At 40.0% G+C, this 16,934-nt stretch overlaps 1 protein-coding gene across 1 annotated transcript; it reads left to right on the top strand.

Annotated features, from left to right (window-relative positions):
• The first annotated feature begins 403 nt into the window (after positions 1-403).
• Positions 404-15,278, top strand: LOC101851834 (28S ribosomal protein S18b, mitochondrial). The gene is made up of 6 exons (XM_005108925.2): positions 404-528; positions 7,530-7,668; positions 8,821-8,915; positions 9,550-9,621; positions 11,704-11,830; positions 15,109-15,278. Exons 1-6 carry the CDS (start codon positions 433-435, stop codon positions 15,165-15,167), a joined length of 588 nt encoding a protein of 195 aa, XP_005108982.1. The 5' UTR covers positions 404-432; the 3' UTR covers positions 15,168-15,278.
• The last annotated feature ends 1,656 nt before the right edge of the window (positions 15,279-16,934 follow it).

Below are 16,934 nucleotides of genomic sequence, written 5' to 3'. Positions count from 1 at the left end.
TGTCTCTCTCTCTCTCTCTCTCTCTCTCTCTCTCTTTCTCTCTCTCTCTCTCTCTGGTTTTAAATCTTTAAAAAAATTGGAATTCGTCGCTATGATGATAATGCTTTCAATAATAGCAATAATAACAAAACTTATAACAATAACATCAATTAACAACAATAATAACAGCTGTAATAGCTATGACAATAATCACAAACAAAAATCATAATAGTAATAATAATAATAATAATATTAATAATAATAATAATGATAATAATGATAATAATGATAATGATAATGATAATGATAGTGATAATAATAATAATAATAATGATAATAATAATAGTAATAAAATAATAATAAGTAATAATAATAATAATAATGCGAAGAAACGGTATTGCGTTCCATGAAAAAGTAACTCTGGTCACCTTTCTCAATGACGACCTGTTCAAGATGGCTGCTTCCATTCCAATGATAAACACAATCATGAAAAGAATTTTGATTTTAGGCTCTAAACACAATACTGGGCAGTGTAGAACAACTAATTTGGTATGTGTGTGTCTCTTAAGAAGCAGCATTCTGTTTGGAATCTAATAGCGCCGTAATAAGATTTAAATGCTGTGTGTTGTTGGAGGGAGGGGTGGCACTCACTCGTCACTCAGTCACTGTGGACTGCAGTCTCCGTCTCCAGTCTACTCCAGGCTCCAGGAGTCCAAAGCATGAGCTGCGACTATTATAGCATTTGAAAAAATCCAAAACTATTATAACATTTAAAAAAAAACTTGATAACAATGATAACATAAGAGGGAAATGGAAGGCTCTTTGGAAAGGCTGTACTGTAGTTATTCGCACAGGCACAGGGCACAGGGTGTGTGAATGGGGGCACAGGTGACAGGGTGTGTGAATGGGGGCACAGGGTGTGTGAATGGGGGCACTAATTGGATGGTGGTCCCGACTTTTGTGACAGGGAAATATAACTTAACCTAGAGAAAATCTAGATTAGAACGATTACTTCTGGTTCTAAGTCTAAACGATTACTTTTTGATTCGCGTGACGAAGAGATAGCCTTTCAAACCGAATTGCAAAAAAACATCAAGTCATGGTCAAATTCAGAGGGGCATGCCCCCCCTGAACCACCCCATGTTTTTTTTTTTTTAAGTCAGGGGGGCTTTCTGACTTTGTGAAAAACAAGTGAAATTTTACTGCTCATTTTGTAGGCTAGATTTAGAATCTAGGCTACTGATAAAACATAAAACATTGATACCGACTATTTGAATCAGTATCGATATTTCAGTTGCCTACACTACACAAAAGTCGGGAGCACCATATCCAAGTAGTGCCTGAATGGGATTGTATTCGCACAGGGTGTGCGAATACTATGAAATTTTATTAGCACAGGATGTGTGAATACTATGAAATTATATTCACACAGGGTGTGTGAATACTATAAAATTATATTCGCACAGGTGTGTGAATACTACAAGGGAGTGTATACAGACCCGGTAACCGGGGACAAAGTCACAAAGTATACAGACCCGGTTAGGGAACTCTTTTGTGATTTTGGAAAGTTTCAGCGCCCTCTTGGCTCAGGGTAGATCTAAGTTCTTCTAGATCTAGATCTATGGCCTAGGTCTAGATCTAGACAGACAGACATAAAAATCATTGATTTAGTTTCAAGGCTAGCCTAGAACAGATCTAAATGAAGATTGCAGATGTCTTTTCGATGAACGATCGTTTTTCCACCGTTTTGGAGTTGGAGGAATCACAATTTGAAGAAAAAAACAATGTCATAATTTTAATCGAGCAGTCACCCTCTCTATTTCTCTGCTTCTCTCTCCTCTGTGTATCGCTCACCTTCTCTTTTTCTTTCTTTGTCTCTTTCTTTCTCCCCACATATTTCCCTCTCTATCTTTCTCTCGTTCCCTCCTGCCAACTGGAGCATGTCATATTCATTTTGCTAGCATCTCTCTCTCTCTCTCTCTCTCTCTCTCTCACACACACACACACACACACACACACACACACACACACACACACTAGGCGCCTAAGCCTACCGGGTCTGGGCGCTGAAGCTTTCCGAAATCACAAAAGAGTTCCCTTACCGGGTCTGTATACTTCGTGACTTTGTTCCCGGTTAGATCTACTGGGTCTGTACTTCGATACTACAAAATATTATTGGCACAGGGCGTTTCAAAAGAAGGATGGTAATTATCTAGATCTAGCATTTCCTCATTTTTCCTTTTTTCATCCTCTTTCACGTAGGGACAAAGATCATGGATCACAAGATAGTTGGCTCTTCTTTTTGAGCCAAATAAAAAAGTGTTCTCAGAATTTGGTGGCGCCCTCTTCGAAAAAGTGCGGACTTTGCAAACAGACCCTACTGGGACTAGTGTGAAAAACAATAAAAGTGAAATTAACAGACTGTGCTTATCCTATTCTTCTTCTAGAGAAAGGAAAGAGCTTCAAAACAAAGACTTCAGCGCCCTCTGAAGCAATGCGCTGACTTCTGTGAACACTTTTCGGACTGAGTGAACAATCTTGTTATCTATCTTTGGTAGGGATGGATCAAGATAGAATCTAGATCTAGATCTAATTCTAATTTTGTGCAATGTGATACCAAAAAACCCAACTCAAATTGGAATTCAAGTTGTGTATTGTGTCAATGATAATGACTCAAATCTCTCTTTTAACAGTTTTTTTTCTTCTGTTTTGCTTGTGCTATAGGAGAGAGAGAGAGAGAGAGAGAGAGAGAGAGAGAGAGAGAGAGAGAGAGAGAGAGAGAGAGAGAGAGAGAGAGGGAGAGGGAGAGGGAGGGAGGGAGGGAGGGAGGGAGGGAGGGAGGGAGGGAGGGAGGGAGGGAGGGAGGGAGGGAGGGGGGGGGAGAGATGAGTGCATGCTTACTTTAACTTTAAATCTGAAACAAGTTATACTAGCTAGATCTAGATAATCTAGATCTAGTGTCCAGTAGTTTTAACATTTAAAGCCTTTGCCAAAAGGTGGGATACCCGGGTGTGACAAACGAGGTCCAAAATCAACGTAGGCTCGACCCTGTGCGAATAAAATTATTTCTTATTCGCACACCCGGTGTGAATAAAATTATTTCTTATTCGCACACCCGGTGTGAATAATATTAATTCTTTTGCGCACACCCGGTGTGAATAAAATGAAATCTTATGCGCACACCTGGTGTGAGTAATCACTTCCCTTTGGAAATTGCCTTCCCTCCCGTTTGTTTACATAGCCTGGCTAAGCTAAGATAAGAAACAGAAGTGATTGCTAAGGACAAAAGTGGCCATGTAGGGTAAGTGAACCCTACCACATTAGCCAGTAATGTTTTTCTGCCTTTTTTGTATTAAAAATTTATTTTGGCCGGATTTAACTTGGTGGACCCAGAGTGTTTACATATTGATCTATATGTGTATTAATGTGCACTATCTATAACAGTAGGGGGGGCAAAAATAATTATTTTTTAAAAAGCTCAATCTTCACGTTTACCTGGCAAATGATATGTTTCAAAATGGCTGCCAATGGAACGGGAAGGTAATTTCCAAAGAGCGCCAGGATACACTGAATTAGAATGTGGATGCTCGTCAAACAAAATATAAAGACATCGAGTGCAGGTTTTACTGTCTTCTCTTTATCTTCTGGTTAAGAAAATGCTGAGAAACACAGGAGACGAAGATCTTTAGAATGAAAGAAATGAAAAAGGTTTTCAAAAACGAAGTGAGACTGCCAGTCTAGCCGTATTTAGATCTAGGTTTGGCCCTATCGACTCAAACATGTTGAGTACACAGGTCTCATTAGATCTAGATCTAGTACAGTGGAGTCCACTTATAACGAGTCCTGAAACAATGAGAAGTCTGTTATAAAGACACTATTCTAAAACCCCGTTTTTTCTCCTTCTTTATCTTTGTAAATAAAATACTGCTATTGCTCAATCAGACCGTCACGTGAGTCGGTTTTAACGGAATATTGCTGCTGCTGTGCACAGCGCACAGATCAATTAAACATTATATTATAAAACCTTGCCAGTTGAGAAAGTTGTTGGTGATCCAGCGAAACAAAGAATGGGAGAGCCCACATGAACCAACAATGAAGGCCGGAGCGAATGATGAGTGGAGAGGGTGTGGCATGCGCAGACAAGCAGAACGCATCGCGTGATAGGCCAGGCCAGTCTAGATTATCTAGGCATACCGTGCCTCTCACTTTTCTGGTACGGGATGGAGAGGTCACAATGCTGTGATAGATGGAGTGAATGTGTGACGTGCGCAAGCAGACGCAATGCACCACAGGGTGTGGTGGGGTGGGGGACAACACAGCGGGCGAGTTAGCCTAGAGCCAGAGCCCCTTCTTTCTGATCGCCAACGCTGAGCTGTCAACATTGCTAGTGCAAGAGAAAGAAACCTAATTCGATTTTTGATCAAGTAAGACCTAGAGATCATGTTGAACAAATCATCACCAGGGGAAATACAAAAAGGAATAAACAGAACGCCAAACTCATAGATTAGGCCTACATTACTATTTCCCTTGAATTTGTTATTGGATCCCTTGTAACGAGAATCCTGCTATAACGCACATTTCGCACCGGTCCCTTCCCTCTCGTTATAACAGGTTTCCACTGTAATTATTCAGGTTTAAAATACATGCAAGTCAGTGAGGCACCTTTTGTTTTTGTCTGAAATACAAATACTTTAGACATTGCAAACTAAACATTTCATTTACAATTCAGCCATCAATAATGAGTATGGCTAGCCTGATTGTCTAGCCGTCCTTAAGTATGGCTAGCCTAGCCGTCTAGCCGTATTTATCTCAGGCCATACATTAGGCCTAGAAAACAGGTCTCATTAGTAATTATTCAGGTTTAAAATACATGCACTGTAGGGTTGGGTCGGGCTCGCAAAATTAGTGTCCGCGAGTAACGAACTACTCGTTGGCACTACCCGCAAACGAGCGGACGGGTAACAAACCGTCCGCTTGTGAAGAGTAGTTTGCTACTCGCTACTCGCTACACATCGGACAGAGACAACAGTTTGTTCAGCGGACGGGCGGACCGAGAGACTCCATGCATTCGAGCGGGCGGATGGACGGACAGGAGCGACTCCTTCCATTGCATACAACTTACAAACCCCCCCCCCCAAAAAAATAAAAGATTAATTACAAAATCACCCTCCTGCCTCACATTTTAACTAGGCGTTCGTGGCGGAAATTTCTGCCCCCCTCCCCGGCCTTTGCGATAATTGGAATGTGAACAGTGTGCCCCACGCACAAGGTGAAAGGTTACATACATAGTACTACGTCACCAGCCTCTCTCACTCCCTGTGGTACCGCTAGTGGTTTGAAACATTAGGCCTAATTAACAAACATTAGACCGTGGGCCTAACCTTGCGTCGAGTATCTCGTCTGCTAGAGTTCGTCCGTTTGCCCACCTGCCCAGTGAATAAAATTGTGGAGCGGCCCAAAAAACGAACTGACTTGAGGCTTGAGGTCCGCAGTCCGCTCGCTGAGAGAGTCAAATTGTGGAACGGACCCAAAAAACCGAACTGTCTTGAGGTTCGCAGTTCGCTTTCATGGCCGTCCGTTACCCGCTCGCTCTGACTGAGTCCGCGAGTAACGAACCCGTCCGTCCGCTCGCCCCATCTCTAATGCACTGTCATTTAAAAGTCACCTGGTTTCGTCTCAAATACAAATACTTTAGGTTAGGTACTGCGAACTAAAAATTTATTTACAATTCAGTAGGCTTTTTTTGTTGTTGTCAGTCCAGATCTAACCATCATATTAAAAATAAGTACGGCTAGCCCAGCTGTCTAGCCGTACTTAAGCCTAACAGTCTAGCCGTCATTAAGTACGGCTAGCCTCTTCCTTTCAAAAATTTTCACTCGAACTTTAATGGCCACCTGGTGAGAATAGCTCATGACCCGCTGGTCTCACCCCCCCACCTAGTGGACATTGACAGTGATGAAGATCTATATTTTATTAATGTATTAGTTCGGACTGCTTCAAGCATTCCATTCTAATGAGATGAAGGAGCGCTCTTACCGAATTATGTCGGGATAACGGATATATGGAAAATTACGATGCAGACTTTTGAAACACAATAGATATGATCTTCTTAACGAGATCTTTGTTCAATTTAATCTTTAATGAACAACAAATCTCAAATAGATCTAGATCTAGAATAATAATGTAAAAACGTTTTTACCCTTTCCAGTAAAAAATGTGTCTCACTACCTACGCTACTGCGCGGGATGTGGGACTGGCCGACGGCCGGACCTTTTGCTGTTTACACACTTAATGATGGCAGGACTCTCACTCTCTGCCTGCACATGATGAATTATGGTTCAAGGAAAAGAGAGTGTGTACCGACGTAACAAGACACGAGCACGAGACTAATGCTCTTGCACGACAGTAGAAGGGTTGTAAATTATTCAAAGCAAATGGGCGAGGGCGTTAAATCGTGTTAATTAGTTTAATAATTAAGCAATCCAAGCTCTTTTCTTCAGTTTAATTTTTTTTCTTTTATTCTTTCTTTTTCTTTTTTTCCGTGCTTCTTCTTTCCCCTCATTTTTGAACATTTGGATTTAAGAGCCAAAAAAGAGCCAGAGAGCCAAATGAAATTCTCCAGGCCAGATGGATCCAAAAGAGCCACATTTCTGGGATTTGGCTCCAAACTGACAACCCTGACTGTGACGAAATGACTTCCCTTATCTCTGGAAAATTGTTATACTTGCACTAGCCCCAGAATCGCAGCGTTTCCCCGGAAGTAACCCGCCCCAATTGCATTTTCCATGTTTATGGAATGCTGTAATTTTCCATTGAAAAGGGTCAGGGCCTATGCACTTTATATAGCCTAGGGCCTGCGCGCTTCTCGATCAAAATTGGTGGGCCCTATACCTGGGTAGCCCAGCTCATGCCCAGTAATATAATATAGGGCCTGAGCACTTCCAGGGCTTAAGTTTATAAAACTCACTAAGTTAGGAACTAAGGCAAAAACAACTGTGAAAAAAATCTGTAATTAAAAACAACTCAACAAAGCTTGCCCAGTTATGAACGGTGTTGCTGATCAGGTAGGCACAACCACTCGCACCCTCCCACCTCCACCCTTCCCCCGTCCTTCCACACACCCCCGCAATGACAATACGCGTTTGATGTTTCCAAGTGTGTGACGAAATCCCTGTGAATGTGGGTTGTGACGAGATGACTGTGACGTTTTGACTGCACCAGTGTGACGAAATGACCATGTGACGAGATGACTGGTATTCTTCCCTCCCCGAGTTATTTCTAGTAGCCTCGTCCCTGATCCCTATAGGGTCATTTCCGGTTAAAAGAGGGGTTGAGAATAGCAAGGTGGGTTATTCCCACCCCTGGTGAGAATAACCACTTCCTTCTGTAATATACTTGTTGACAAGCTGACTCAATCTGCGGGTTTGGTTTGGCGATTTTTATTGATTAAAAAAAAATTTTTTTCCTTTGGTCTTGCGACTCATTGTTGTTGGAAATTTAAGTTGTATTTGTGTTAAAGGAGTTTTGTTTTGAAAAATTATCTTCACTAGACATGGTGCCGCACTTTGATGCAGTCTCAACGTCGCTACCAGGAAGAATCAGAGGCTCAGGAGAACAGTGAGGAAGATTTGACTCCCAAGAGGAAAATTGTGGATCCCGAGACAAGTATAAGATATGTCCACAGCCCGGGTAAGCTCAACTCGTACTGTTGTGGGGAGTGGTAGTTATAAAACCCAGATAATTATACGCTGCCAAATTTGAGGGGTTTGGGTAATAATACTCAGATGTTTTGCAGCCCTTCCAAAGAAGGACACAGAAAATAATGGTACAATTAGACAGGTTCGGACTCACAAACGAGGAATCCTCTTGCTTTAATAAAAACTTGATAATGACTGAAGACATCTGAAAATGTAATTATGCACATTTCAATTAAAAGAAACAAACATAGCTTGATAATATACACAGGTCTATTCAGTTATACGTGGATGTGTACAAATCTGGGTTCTCAAAGGGAGAAAAAATCAGAAAAATGTGGAAAAAAAAGGTTTATAATGATGTTTTATTAATAGTAAAGTCGACTTGGTTTTACACGTAATTAATTAACAAATGATTTGTTCTACGTTGTCATTTGAGTTTGGAGGATATGTTCACATCTGTAATTTCTTCATTTTAAGCTCAGTTTGTAAAAGGAAGATGCGTTTGATGTAAAGATCAATCTCTCTTCTCATTAGCTGCCAAATTTGGGGGGGTTTTGGTAATACTCAGATGTTTTGCAACACCTCCAAATAAGGAAGCAGAAAATGATGGTACCATTGGGCAGGTTTTGGACTCACAACTGAGGAGTCCTCTTGCTTTAATAACAACTTGATTGTCATTGCAGACATCTGAACATTTTTTTCTGCAGTAAATGCCCCAATTTTTCCAGTGTGTGATGTGATACATGGGGCTGAAGCTAAGAACAGTTGAGTTCACCATGTTTCCGCACGACTGGCACAAGCATGTGGTATTGCTACATAAAGGTTTTACCGTGTGCCAACAGATTCAGTAAACTCAAATATATAACCTGGAGAAGTGATTGGGGAGTGCTTTTGTTTGATAATGGATAAGTACAACTGTGCATATTTAGCTGATATTGACAGCAAAGATTAAATAACATTTTATTAAACTTAATTAAAAGATCATATCATGTATTACGGGGTGTAAAATGCTCTTTCTGGCTCTTCTGTTTACTTGATACCATTCCAATTCAGTCTGAATGTGCCAATATCAACATGGAACTTTTATTTTTTTCTTCTTTTTCTTTTTCTTTCTTTTTCTTTTTTTTTTGCTCTTTGGGCACAGAATTTGTGAAAGGCTATGGAGACAAACCCGTGTGGTTTCACTACAGGAGAAATTTCAAAGGAAAAATCCCCCCTCCCACAAGGGAAAATTGTATTGTAAGTATGCATAATTTTGAAAATGTATGACTTATTTCTGTTGCAGTCTAGTGGGTTGGATGCTAGATTAATCTTATACATATAGTGGTCTTGAATTCAATTTCTGGCAGAGTCTGGTCTATAATTTTGTCTCGTTAGGAAACATTTAGTCTACATTCTTTTCCTAGGTTTGAGCCAGGCTCCATTATAATTTTATTTTTCCAGGGGGCTGTACTGTTGATTGAAGTCACCCTGTGTTTGTACTTTTTATATTTGACTTAGACCAGAGCTTTGAATGTAAATTATTCCTCTGGAGCAAACCTGTTGATCTTTTCATTGCTGAAAAACAATTTTGAGTTTTGGATTTGAGCAACGTTTGTGGCAAGATTGTTTGAGATTAGATTAGAATGCAGCTTTACTATGGTTGGAGTGAGGTGGTAAATGGTTGAAGACAACATGCATTGGCAGTGATTGGGCTTAATCTCTTTTAAGACCCCTTTACATTTGATTTAGACAAGTAGGTCTTGACACATAACATTGCTTTAGTTCTTATTATGTCCCAGAATATTTTTTTTTTCTCTTTTATCTTTTGTGCGTATATTTTTATTGAAGCTTTTCATGATAGATATTTTTAAAATATTTTATTTGGTCACAGAGACAGGGAGAAATTGCCACTGCCAGCCCCTGTCCTATCTGCAGAGACGAGTACCTTGTCCTGGATGCAAAAGTAGGTCAATTTGTTAAACACACTATGATGTGTTTAATCTATGCTTGATAAGTGTTATATGGCTTTATTTCTCTTGTTTTGTGGGTAGTTGGCGGGTGCTCTGGTGTGGTTTGCTTCTTCTTTCCTATCAAACATGATCTATCGTCCTTATTTCTCCTCCTCCTTTTTTGTGTTTGTTACTCTCTTGTAATACCTGTAATCTTCGACACTTATATGACCTTATTGAGTTGCAAGTGCCGTAAAACTCTTACTTTTACTAAAATTCTCTTGTTTTTGTTTTTCAAGAAATGTTTGTTTATTCGTCTAACCTGTGTTAGCTTTCATTAAGATTGAAGTGAAACTACCCTCCATCTTCCCTTCCTTTGCATGGTTTCCAAAATGTGACAACTGGAATGACTAATGAATGGCCTGTCCAAAATAGTAAATTTTCCTTTTGTTCATGAGACCTTAGAGCACTGGTATTTCTGAAGCTCTGTGGGTGTTTGTCCTCTTGTGTCTGGCTGATTGTCAGAAGCCTTTTAAAACACCAGATTTCTGGGCTGGTAGGTATTTTAGCATATTATTCAATGTCTTGTTGCACTGTTATTCTTGTAAAAAAGTAAATTTAACATATTATCATGGGTCTCAATATTCTGCTATTTAGCAGAATTCCTCTACCGCCATTTCCTCCTCTAAACTCCGCTACCGTGACAGCGGGCCAATCAGAAAGAGAGTTGCTGAGAGCAGAGTGACTGCCAGGTCTCGGGAATTACCCGGGAATTTGAAAAAAAATCGCAGAGACGCCGGAAAATACTTAAAAGATCTCGAATATTATTTGAAAACCAAATCCGATAACTTCTTTAAGTTCATTTTTGCCGGTCGCGATTGTGATATTAATTCGTTTTTTCCCGGTCGGAGAGTACGTTTCACGCGGACAGGCGGCTATGGCGGCAAGCGGAATTGTATGTGATACCGAAGCTCGACCGGAAAATCAAGATCTCAGAAATTTGTCTGTTAAAGTCTGATAACGCAACATTTGTAACATGCAGGTTCTGCATTACAAACTTGCTGTCGCTTGTGGGGGCAAAAAATAAAAAGAAAAGAAAGTTATACAAGCGTCTTGTCGGGCTCGTCATTGTGACTGGTCAATGAATCTGTGCACGTTCTGAGCGCTGTGAAGTACAGGACTCCAGAATGGGGGGAGATTATTGATTTTTAAAAAAAGATACGCTCGGGGATGGGGGAAGGGCTGGACGCAACACGAGAAGACAAAAACAGAAAAGAAATTGGAAGCAAATTTTTAATATTTAGAATTTCGATTACTACTACAGCTCTCTGCAAAGTAAAGTGCGAATTGGTGCTTGCCTTGTGTATAATTGGGATCCGTCATAACTACTTGTAAGCGTGTTAATGAACTTAGGGCAGGGGCCTAAGTGTTCGTGTTTCATTGGATGGGTGACAGTAAATTATGTCTCTAAGATTCGCAGATTTTCAGTGTCACTGCATCTTGCCCTCCCACAGTTCTTACACCTCTCACACTGAATAGGTTTACTTGAGCTATTCAAGTTATTACTAATATTACTCTACTTTGAGTTTGAGCCTTAATCTTGTCTTTCACGTTTATTATATAAATCATTACTCCCAGACTGGTTCATGACAGTCGATATTCTGGTTCTAGGACTTTTCTCAGGCTCCAAACAAGATTCATTTTTATATACATGTAGTTTATATATGCAGGCGAATACGATGAAGGTAAAATATAAATAAGTCGCACAAGACCACAGTGCACCAACACTTTCTGTACGTAATCAAGATTGTAAATATTTGGTAAGTGACTCTTACTTGAAATTATCTTCCGAACCCTCAAACTGGTGTGAAATAACCTTGCTTTGATAAATTGATGGTTTTTATTTCTACATTCTAGGGTCCAACAGTATAATAATAGTGGGTGTCTCGCGAAAATGGGCTTCTGTCGCGGTCACGCGGAAAGTTCCTCCTTTTTAAAAATTCTAAGTTGAGACCCATGATTATGTAGTAATTTCAATTATTTTGACTCCCAAGACTGTGTAAGTGTCAGTGACAGTGTAAACCTTCTCTTTTCAGAACATCAAGCTGCTAGAACAGTTCATCTGTCCTCACTCGGGGGAAATCTTTGACTCGATGAAGACAGGTTTGTGCCAGACCCAGCAGAAAGCTTTGACCGTGTCTGTCATGAGGGCCCAGGACCAAGGTAAAAACTTGGAACGTTGGAGATATTTCGGTCTTTTTTAAAACCCCTTGAATTCTAATAATCTCTTGTATTCTATGTTATGTTTTGGCTCTTTGTTTGAAGGTTAATTACCATTTCATTGAAATACTAAAAATATAGTTTGTTGAATGTAATCATATCCATTCCATATATTTTTTGTCGTGTCTGGATATTGACACAATATATATATATATACAATATAGTACTGTAGTCTCTGCCTAAACGCAAGCCATACGAAGGCACGCTACGCTCAAACGCACGCTTCCGTCATATGATGGTTTTTTTTTTTACTATATATATAATTTAGACGTACAAATGCACGGTCACTTCTTTTAAGCACACACTTCAACACGCGAAACGCTCCGACGGGCAAAGCTTCACAATGGGAAATTTTCACCGAAGTCTAGACAGCCTGCATAAGACATTCCTAGTCGAAACTGACCTTCACGCAGAACTAAGAGAGCGGTGGACAGAGTTTTCACGCCCTACTTTCCACTGACACACATAGATCTAGGTCTAGGACTGGTCGGGTGATATGTTGGGGAGGGGGGGAACTGAAATGTCTTCTGATTGATCACTCAAAATGCGTCTTTGAGAGAAGGTTTCTGATTGGTGTTTGAATGGCAGCATATGTAATGTTTAGTTAGACCTATGATGCGCAACACGTGTGAATGCTGTAAAACACTAGATAGACCTCTTATCAAAGATAAGTAAGTAATCAACCGCGCTCAAAGAACTTATAATGTACTTGTTCAATGAATCAAAAGAGAAAAGTCTGATGTCATCCTATGCATTTATCCAGTTGCAATAGGAGTCGGGATTGATCGCTTGGAATTAGAAAGCTGCGTGGCTGAGAGCTTTTCCCTATGACTAGATCTATCACGGACAGTTTCCTCTTATCAGTTCCCAACCTTTTACGGTGCATATCAGTATAGTGAGTCTGTTTTTCTGCGCCCCTCCCTACCTCCCCCCAACCCATTGTATTCATCAGTGCTTCCACTCTTCTGTATGTTTACGGAAATCCGTACTTTCTGCCAGTTCCGTACTTGTCCCTCCATCATTATCAACTCCCTCCATTAAAAAAACTGCGACAGCGCAGGACTGCCGAAATTCCGTACTCGCCTTCGTATCGTCTTGTATATACGGATATTTACGGTAATTCTCTCGGCAGCAAGTTAAAGTTATAGTAACCTGCCAGATTGCAAATTTCCTGCAATTGGCCATTATTCCGCTATGTCCCGTGCATTCATTGCGGGTTGGTCAGCAGTACATTTTTTACCTGCAGATGGATCAAAATCTGGCAAACCGTTTGTTCCAATTTCCTCCTTTTTATCATTCACTCATTCCTTCTGTCTATCTTTGGATTGTTGCCGCGGCTGGTAAATCTGCGCGTTGATCAAGTAAATTGACTTTTGATCTTAGACAGAAAATTACTGTCAGAAAGAAACTTTTCCCTGCAAATTTGTCTAGATCTGATCTAGAGAAATTATCAATGCGAAGATTTTACGGCACGTGAACGCAATAAGGGCCGCGATGAAAGAAATATACTGATACGGGGGTGCCCACAAGGGATAGGATCGGCCGATCGCGCTGATCGCCGGACTCGGTCGCCTCAAAAACAAACGTGTTTGTTTTCATTTTCAGTTTGTTTCAGGCGATCGAGTCGGGCGATGGGCCCGATCCAGCTGTAGGTAAAATAAAAAATAATTCGAAGTGGTGTTCCGAGGTTGTGACGGGCGACAAACAGACGTGAAAATTGAGAAAAAAAATTGGGTATACGCTGCACAACTGTATTTTGAAGGTACATCTATTTATTATTCCCAGGTTTGCCTGCTATCAATGCTGTGAGGACAAATTAATTGAATTATAGTAGCAATGAAAGGGGAACCTGCTTTTAAACATTGCCAGCAATGAAAAGATATGTTGGGGAAGAAATCAAACAAGACAAAAATGTTGGTGAAAAAATAAATGTTATGGGCTGTCGGAAATCTCTTCAAACAGGCTCCCAAATGCCATTTTCAACCCTCTAACAGCACTAAATTTCAATTTCTAAGGGGGCTTTGCCCCCTGAACCCCCACCTGGACGCTGTCCCTGGACCCTGCTGGGGGGCAGAATTTTCCTTACTTTTCACCTTCGGCTGGTGGAAGCACTGATTCATAATTCATAACCGCAGTTGGGGAATCCTTCACAAAACAGTTGCGTGTCGTCACATAATCGGCCAAAATGACCCATCACCCCCCAGAGGAGGTCACTCTAATATCAAGGAAATGAGAGTATTGCGTCCTTTCCTCCCTTTGCAGAAGTTAATGTAAACGCTCACTTCGTATAAACACACGCTTAGGGGCCTTCCCGAGCAGCGAGCATTTAGGCGGAGACAACTGTCGAAACACACTCACATAACTAACGGATTATCAGGTCCTGAATTTTTCTTTGTATTTCATTAAAACACATACACAGCAAAATGGCAAATTCATACATAACGAACAGACTTCCTTATCTCGCCGATTTTGCTATGTGATTACTAGACTGTAGTACTTTATAGTGTGCTGTATATCGCTACCTTAGAATAACAAAGTTTTATCTCTTGACATTTTTGTCCGTTTTTGAGTGAAATGATGAGGTAAAAAACCGAATGTTCCATCTACTCTATCAAAATCGCAAGTTTATTTGGGGTCGTTATCAAGATATTCAAAGAAATGGGTTCGGAAAAGCTTGATATGTTGTGTAACTCAGAAAATTTTACGCCAAATTTCTCAAAACTAGTTACCGTGTAGAGAGAACTGTGTAATTCTTGAGTGGCAATGTGTCTGTGAGGCTGATATGTGAAGATGACCTTTTGTTATGTGATAGTTTTACTTTATCCGTTTCAGGAAAGGACTTTTTACATTTTATAAATTGTTTTAAAAGACTAGTGTCAGTGTTATGTTTACCTATTCCATGCAGAAAGTTTGAAATGAGAACTGGCTCATTGATTGTGTTAAAATTAGGCTTCTACTCTAGTGCCTTTGAAAATTTGCAACCTTGGTGGTTGAGCCATTAACCAAGTTTTCTAACTATGCAGAATAATTTTTAGTTTTATTAAAACATGATGGGTCATGAAAAGATTTTAAATGCAGGATTTTTAACTTGGAACCACCGTGTATAGAGCCTGTACAAAACTGCTTTTTGTGATAAAATAGCCATTACTAGCTTTTCAACTGTAGTGGTAGGATTGAGGCAAAATCTTTGGTCCGACTCATGGTGTGTCATCCCTTTCCAGGTTTGTTGGAGATGAAGTTGCCATTTCGCACATATGACTACGAGGATTACAAGAGCTGATGAACGGGCTGTCAATTGAGTGTTCTTAGAGTGAATGTCTGAAGAGTTTATTATTTCATTTAGCTTATATGTGATTTCATCATTTAATAAATGTCCTTGTTGAAAAAAAAATGTTGTTGCTTTTTTCAACTTGAGAAAATTGTATTTTTACTAATAATTTTTTAGTTATGGAGGACAAACTGACATGATTGTGAAACACAGTTTTTTAGGGTAAGTGGCGTTCAAAAACAAATTTCAGAAACTAAGAAAATATCTGGAACATTCACAAAGTTTATTTCAAAAGGATAAACACTGGGGAAAAAAAACAACTTACACCATCAAAATAATATATACATGTCCAGGGCAGCAACTGCTAAGCCAGAGGAATGGAAATCTGAAGCTCGATGTCCTCACGAAAAATATTATTTTAAAATGGCACCTTCTTCATCAGCGAGCCCTTCACATTGCAACCATAGGCTTGTCAAACCCAGAACAAATTCGCCAACACAGATTTCAAGTGAAAAGGTCAAATGTGAATATTGACAAATTCCATTTCATTAGTTGATAACATGAAGACAGGTTAAATTACACATACTGAGGTCTTTGGTTTCAAATGCAAATGATAATGCTAGCTAGCAACAACTGTGCATGATGAACACTAGATAAGCAGTAAAAATCCATGACTTGTCATCAAAAACCATTCACGACACACTGAGATATGGTGTGTAACCCTACACAAAACAAGGCTTCTGATGGAAATGGAATTTGAAAGTTGTCCCCCTAAAAGTCGCCTTCGATGCAATTCTGAATCAACATTTCTTAGAACATTTAGTAGATAGGAAAAGCATTTGAATCTAAAACTTAATAATCAGCTCTTCAAGTTCATCCCTGCGACTTCATTTTCTGTAAATTTCATCTTGAGAACCTGCACGAAATTTACTCTGGTGGTAAAAATTTTCAGCCATAAGCTATGACTAGGATACAAAAGAAAGAAGAGAACTGGATATTCACTATTGTTAAGAAATGTCACTATTTAGATACACTTGACAAACTAGCTTATACCATCTAAGTTGCCTTCATCATGCAGAGTTGTAAAAAAACGAATGCATCTGTGTAAAGTAGAATGATAAAATTAAAATCACATGAGATCTGCATGCAGAGCGGAAGTGGTTCATTTGGGAGGAAAAATTTCACAAACATAACCATGCCCACCCAAAATATGAGCACACAGGGTGTGGAATAGAATCATTCAGTTTCAAAACTGACCATCAAAGGCAGCCAGTGGAACTCTTCAATGGAAAAAGAAAATAATTACAAAAAGTTAAAAAAGCAGCAGGACCCTAACTTTACAGATATTTTTGTTTGTTACAGTGGAAATGATATATAACAGGCCCGGTAATAACAGGGATTTTTTAAATCCCCGATTTTTCCTACTCTTTGTCTCTATTAAAATTTATCGGCAATAACAGGGCCTCATCGGAGCCCAACCAGTTATAGCAGGGACAAATGCTCATTAACAATGTGTAAAGAGAGAGAGAGAGAGAGGGAGGGAGGGAGAGAGAGAGAGAGAGAGAGAGAGAGACGCAGTGATGGATATGAAGCAAGAGAGGGCTGCGGTGTGCTGCAGACGCCGATCTAGCCCGAAACCTAGCAAGACGCACGCGTAATGTGTCACCAACGGTGTCAAGCGCAAGAGAAAATGCCTTTCCAATTGACAAAAAATACGATATAATCCAGGCTGTTGACAAAAAACAAGCTCCACTGGCCGAGATTTGTCGTCAGTTCGAC

The sequence above is a fragment of the Aplysia californica genome, unplaced genomic scaffold (assembly GCF_000002075.1).
Source record: "Aplysia californica isolate F4 #8 unplaced genomic scaffold, AplCal3.0 scaffold00734, whole genome shotgun sequence".
Taxonomy (NCBI): Eukaryota; Metazoa; Mollusca; class Gastropoda; order Aplysiida; family Aplysiidae; genus Aplysia; species Aplysia californica.
This window is presented reverse-complemented; position numbering and strand designations above follow the sequence as displayed.

Excerpts from the sequence above, each read along its gene's own strand:
- LOC101851834 (XM_005108925.2), top strand. The coding sequence starts at position 433 with ATGGCTGCTTCCATTCCAATGATAAACACAATCATGAAAAGAATTTTG. Across the intron at positions 529-7,529 it reads AGTGTAGAACAACTAATTTG|ACATGGTGCCGCACTTTGAT; the intron begins GTATGTGTGTGT and ends TATCTTCACTAG. Across the intron at positions 11,831-15,108 it reads CATGAGGGCCCAGGACCAAG|GTTTGTTGGAGATGAAGTTG; the intron begins GTAAAAACTTGG and ends ATCCCTTTCCAG.